Genomic DNA, 6,000 nt, shown 5'->3' with positions numbered 1-6,000 from the left:
ATAAATCCAATGTATATACAACCCTAAAGATTTTCATTAGAGGGGACCCATCATGAGTGGAAGATGATGGCTGCCTGCCACTGTTGGCATTCTAACTTTAACTGACTAGAATACGTTGCATTGTTGACCATTATGGTACAAGTTTGCAAATTAGGAAGGTCCACGAATCCAAAAGTTCCAGGTAACAGAAATCTGTTATGGGGGGGGGGGGGGGCAGGACGATATCAGGGCATCCAACATTTTTCTAGGCAGGTTGTACAATGGCAGCTTCCTTTTTTGCTCCATTACAGGTTTACTTTAAGCTGATTACATTTAAATGTACTGCAGATTTATGTTTGCCATGCCTTCCTGTGTATGCATAATGTAGTTGAGACCTACTTTAAAACTGGAAATGTCAGTTTTGCTCTATCCGTGACATTTTAAACAAGTGACAGTCACCAGTGACGAGGAAAAATTTTTTGCCTTGAAGCCGTTTAGCCAGTTGAAAGGATCTTTTCGTAACAGTTCTATGCATTCATAAACATGGATGTCTACATTACATAAACGTTCAGCCCTTTTTTCATTTAACTTGGTAAGATCTTTAAACTGTAAACTACAGAGAATAATGTACGGCAGGGGTGTCCAAACTTTTTCAAAGAGGGCCAGATTTGATGAAGTGAACATGCGTGAGGCCTGACCATTTTGCCTGACATTCTTTGAAACCATTAAAATGGTTTGTTCGAGCAACTAATACACGGCCCAACAAGAATTCTATTGCCTTTGTTGCTGTGTGTGATGAAGAGATGAGCTTGGGCATGTTATATGGATATACTGTATCTATTGTGTGGCCTCAACGAATCCCAGAGCGCTGCTCAGGACTAAGGATGAGCTTGGGTGTGTTATTTGGATATACCGTATTTATCAGCGTATAACATGCACGGGCTCACCATTTCCATGAATGCAGCCTTACCATTGCCACGAATGCAGCCTTACCATTGCCACGAATGCAGCCTTACCATTGCCACGAATGCAGCCTTACCATTGCCACGAATGCAGCCTTACCATTGCCACGAATGCAGCCTTACCATTGCCACCAATGCAGCCTCACCATTGCCACCAATGCAGCCTCACCATTGCGACCAATGCAGCCTCACCATTGCGACCAATGCAGCCTCACCATTGCGACCAATGCAGCCTCACCATTGCGACCAATGCAGCCTCACCATTGCGACCAATGCAGCCTCACCATTGCGACCAATGCAGCCTCACCATTGCGACCAATGCAGCCTCACCATTGCGTTCAATGCAACCTCACATGTGCCACGAATGCAACCTCACATGTGCCACGAATGCAACCTCACATGTGCCACGAATGCAACCTCACATGTGCCACGAATGCAGCCTCACATGTGCCACGAATGCAACCTTACCATTGCCATCAGTGCAGCCTGATCGATGCCCATCTGCAGCCTCGGAGGGCAGAGGGAGGGGGGTGGGACGAGTGCCGACAGATTACAAACAGGAGAATCTCTTGTTTACTCTGTGGCCGCTTTAATACAAAATCCCGCCTCCTATGATAGACAGAACATTTGTCCAATGGCATCCCAGGAGACGGGACTTCTCGATAAATACGGTATATATCTTTTATATATATCTATCTATCCAAATCCCCAGCGGGGCCATATTAAATCAACAGGGGAGCTGCATTTGGCCCGCGGGCCGGACTTTGGACATGCCTGATGTACGGCATCCTGCTGTGTTTCTATGTGTGCATGAACATGTATGCTGGCATAGAGGTGCATTTACAGACAGAACAAAGCCTATAAAAGCAGTGTTTAAGCCCAGTGTACATGAGCCCTAAACGCTCATTTGATCAATCTGTCCAGGGATGATTATCTATTCTATACCGAACTACAGGTCACCACTCAATGTGCACATACATGTGAAAATCTGTGGACAGCCATGGATCCTGTCAGCCTGTCATTGCTTTGTATAGGCTTCCTGACCACAGCTATTTGCATTCGCCAGCAATTCCAACCACAGGAATCCACTGTCTGGCCTTATTGCAAGAAAATGGATTGTCCAAAAAGAGGTCTCTGTGTGTATACAAGCGTAGGGGTCTGATTCACACGTTGTGCAGAGTTTAATATTAGTCCAGTGGTAATTTACAGTTCCATACAAGTTTCAGCCTTAAAAAATAAAATAAAAAAATTAGCCATTAGGTCTTGAATTAAAGTAACCTGAAACGCCTGAGCTCCAATTTAAGAACAACCCTAACCAGAATCTGTCTCTCTTGTTCCTTGCCACCTTGAGGTATTCCTAAGTCTCCCATTGCATTTTTCGTAATATATAAAACTGAAGAATTTGAAACCTCCAAAACCCTTTGTCAGGATTGTGGGACAAATGGTGAACATATTAGGATCTAATGCATACCGTGTTTCCCCGAAAATAAGCCCGGGTCTTATATTAATTTTGGCAACAAAAGACACAGTAGGGCTTATTTTCGGGGTAGGTCTTACATGTAATGTGCCGTCCTCTCTCCCCCTCTCCCATCCTGCCTGACAAAAATCCCCACTGTGAACCGAATTAAAATGCTTGTACAATCCTATAATCCTCCCTATTACAGTAGCATATAATGTACAATGTGTGTGTTTCTGTAATATAATGGTGCCAAATACCTTCGTTATAACGCCGCTCTGTGCTTCTATGACTCGCCGGAGCTCTCTTCCCCACAATTATATTACAGAAACACACACATTGTACATTATATACTCCTGTAATAGAGTGGATTATAGGATTTTACAAGCATTCTAAACTAGGGCTTATTTTCGGGGTAGGGCTTATATTGCAGCCCTCCTGAAAAATAACGCTAGGTCTTATTTTTGGGGTAGGTCTTATTTTCAGGGAAACAGGGTAGACCAGCTGAATTTCAATCAGTATGTGGCTGTCTCCTCTCGAAAAGTTGATTACTGACTGAATGAAAAACTACTATGTGTGGCCAGCTAAATATCTATAGTCCCCAATAGAGGTAGGGTGGGTTTTTAACTCTCTAGAACCTGACCAATAAACATTTTAGTTTTGGGGGGACATGATCCCTTGGTGGTTGGCTTGGTGTTGCACATTCCCCAATGAACAATACATCAGTCCATTATCATTGCTTAATATCATCTAAAACAGGATTGTAGTAGTTTTTTTAGCAGCTGCTGAAGAAGTAAAGGCTTCTGGTGTTTTAATACTTAAAGGAAAAAAGAAAATACTTGAAAAAAAATGCTTTTGTTGCTGGCTTTTGAACAAAAAGCACATAGCCCAAAGCGTTTCTTGATGTTGGTAGAATGTTAATTTTGTTTATTTTGAAGTACATGTAAGACTTCTTATGACAAGCCGCATATAGTGCTTGATCAGTCCAAGTGATTTCCCTGTGAAGGATGAATAGTGCACTATGTCTTTGGAAGGGAAATTCTAGAGTTAAAGGGATAGAGGGCTGTCCAGTTTTTCCGGGTCCTGCAATATTATAGCCACGCATGCAGCAACTTCTACACTATCCAGACTTGGGAGGTGGAGCTGCCTGCTATGAACACAGCAAGCTTTATTAAAGTAGCCAAGTAAGAGGAATGAGGTCTTGCATGTATGAGGATATCCCACGTATACCGAGAAGATCATGGGTTGGTGCATATTCCCCATTTTGATGTTTTAATTATTTTGAGTAGATGTTGTTTTAGGAAAGGTGTAACATTTGTGTGTAATTGCTCTTTCCTTTTTTTCACAGATCCAATCGGCTTTGTCTTTGACGTTCAATCTAATACTGTGATGGCTCAAGGAGGCTCCTATGAGAATATGAAGGAAAAGGTAGGTGTCCTGGGGGGGTTGGTATAGTGCAGGGTTTCTCAAACCCATCCTAAGGATTCACTAAGCATTCTTTTGTGGCTTTGCACTTGTGTAACTGAATCGCTTTGAGACACTAATTGCTACAAGAATTATGTGAGGTGATCTGCAAAACATGCCAGTGATGGCTGAAGACCAGATTAAAGAATAATTGAAGTAGTGTGCAACTACACTGATGCTTTTGTGATGGGGGGGAAAAAACGACATTTTTAAAAACTTCATTTAAAATGACCGTGTGTGGGCAAAACGTCGTTTTATGTCTTCTGAAAAACGACAAAAAAAATTCGAACATGCCTCAATTTTTTATGTCGTTTTTTGTGTCATAAAAAATGATCGTGTGTGGGCTAAAACGAGGTTTTTAAACCCACGCATGCTCAGAAGCAAGTTATGACGCAAGCTTGAATGGAACAGAGTGTCGTTGTACGTAACCGCGTTTTGCTAGAGCATTTTGAAAAATACGATGGTGTGTAGGCAACGTCGTTTTTTAAAATGAAGTTTGAAAAAAAAAAAAAAAATTTCATGAGAAAAAACAACGTTTTTTTACAAGACAAAAAACGACCGTGTGTACGCGACATCAGAATTCTGAATTTCACTTCTGCACACAATGAGGTTGTACATAACAAACTTGGCCATCTTTATCTCTGAACCTATTAATCATGATGTTGTAGTTTTCACTGAAACCAACCAATGCTTGTAAGTTTATAAACTGTTATGTGATATACCGGTAATTATTATTTGCATAAAATATATAATCTGTAAATAAACATTAATACTGGATGCTTTCATTCTTCACTGTAGGCAGTTGGTGGTGATCTGTCTGAGAAAGCCCAGTACTAGCTCATCTGCTTTGGCAGAAATCTGGATGCACTAGGTGGTTTATTTACTAAAGGCAAATCCACTGTGCACTCACTACAAGTGCACTTGGAAGTGCAGTCGCTGTAGATCTGAGGGGGATATGCAAGGAATATAGCATTTTTGCTTGTACATGATTGGATAATAAAATCAACAGAGCTTCCCCTGATTTCAGATTTTCCCCTCCGATCTACAGCAACTGCACTTTCATTGCACTTGTAGTGCAAAGTGGATTTGCCTTTAGTAAATCGACCCCAACGTCCTCTTGGAGAGGGTGGGGGTTTGACCCTCTTATGCGACCTGGAACTTCAGTCTCCAGGTTACCCGGTGACTAAAAAAGGGTACATTTGGAATATTTATATTCAATATTTTTATATTTATCTAGCTAAAAAAATGATAAATTCAGGCCCGGATTCTCAGTGGAGCTACGACGGCGTATCTCCAGATACGCCGTCGTATCTCTGCGTTGCACCGTCGTATCTTTGCGCCTGATTCTTAGGAATCAGTTACGCATAGATATCTGTTAGATCCGACAGGCGTAAGTCTCTTACGCTGTCGGATCGTAACTGCATTTTTACGCTGGCCGCTAGGGGCGTTTACGCTGATTTACGTGTCGAAATATGTAAATCAGCTAGATACGCGAATTCCCGAACGTACGCCCGGCCGACGCAGTAAAGTTACGCCGTTTACGTTGGGCTTTTCCCGGCGTATAGTTACCCCTGCTATATGGTGGCGTAAAGTGCGGCGTCACAATGTTAAGTATGGCCGTCGTTCCTGCGTCGAAATTTGAAAAAGTTACGTCGTTTGCGTAAGTCGTCCATGAATGGGGCTGGACGTCATTTACGTTCACGTCTAAACCAATGACGTCCTTGTGGCGTACTTTGGAGCAATGCACACTGGGAAATTCCAGGGACGACGCATGCGCCGTTCGGGGAAAAACGTCAATCACGTCGGGTCACAGAAGATTTACATAAAACACGCCCCCCTGATCCAAATTTGAATTAGGCGGGCTTACGCCGGCCGATTTACGCTACGCCGCCGCAACTTACGGAGCAAGTGCTTTGAGAATACAGCACTTGCCTGTCTAAGTTGCGGAGGCGTAACGTAAATCAGATACGTTACGCCCGCACAAAGTTACGCGATCGTACGAGAATCTGGCCCTAAATGTTTGTTTTCCTTGCATGTCCCCCTCAGATCTACAGTGACTGCACTTCCAAGTGTACTTGTAGTGAGTGCACAGTGGATTTGCCTAAACCCCCTAGTGCCATTTGGATTTCTGCCAAAGCA

At 42.8% G+C, this 6,000-nt stretch overlaps 1 protein-coding gene across 3 annotated transcripts in view; it reads left to right on the top strand.

Moving 5' to 3' along the window:
• The window catches only part of SPATS2 (spermatogenesis associated serine rich 2), a 136,906-nt gene that overhangs the window by 95,216 nt on the left and 35,690 nt on the right, over positions 1–6,000 (top strand). For 2 of the 3 annotated variants that reach the window (XM_040341151.1, XM_040341152.1), the window contains one exon: positions 3,746–3,825. In XM_040341151.1, coding sequence (XP_040197085.1) covers positions 3,746–3,825 — 80 coding nt within the window. Of the gene's footprint in view, positions 1–3,522; positions 3,642–3,745; positions 3,826–6,000 lie in introns of those variants that run through there. The other variant, XM_040341154.1, reaches the window with a different exon arrangement.

The sequence above is a fragment of the Rana temporaria genome, chromosome 2, assembly GCF_905171775.1.
Source record: "Rana temporaria chromosome 2, aRanTem1.1, whole genome shotgun sequence".
In the NCBI taxonomy this organism is placed as follows: domain Eukaryota; kingdom Metazoa; phylum Chordata; class Amphibia; order Anura; family Ranidae; genus Rana; species Rana temporaria.
Note: the sequence above shows the minus strand (reverse complement) of the source record. Positions and strands in the feature narration are given on the sequence as shown.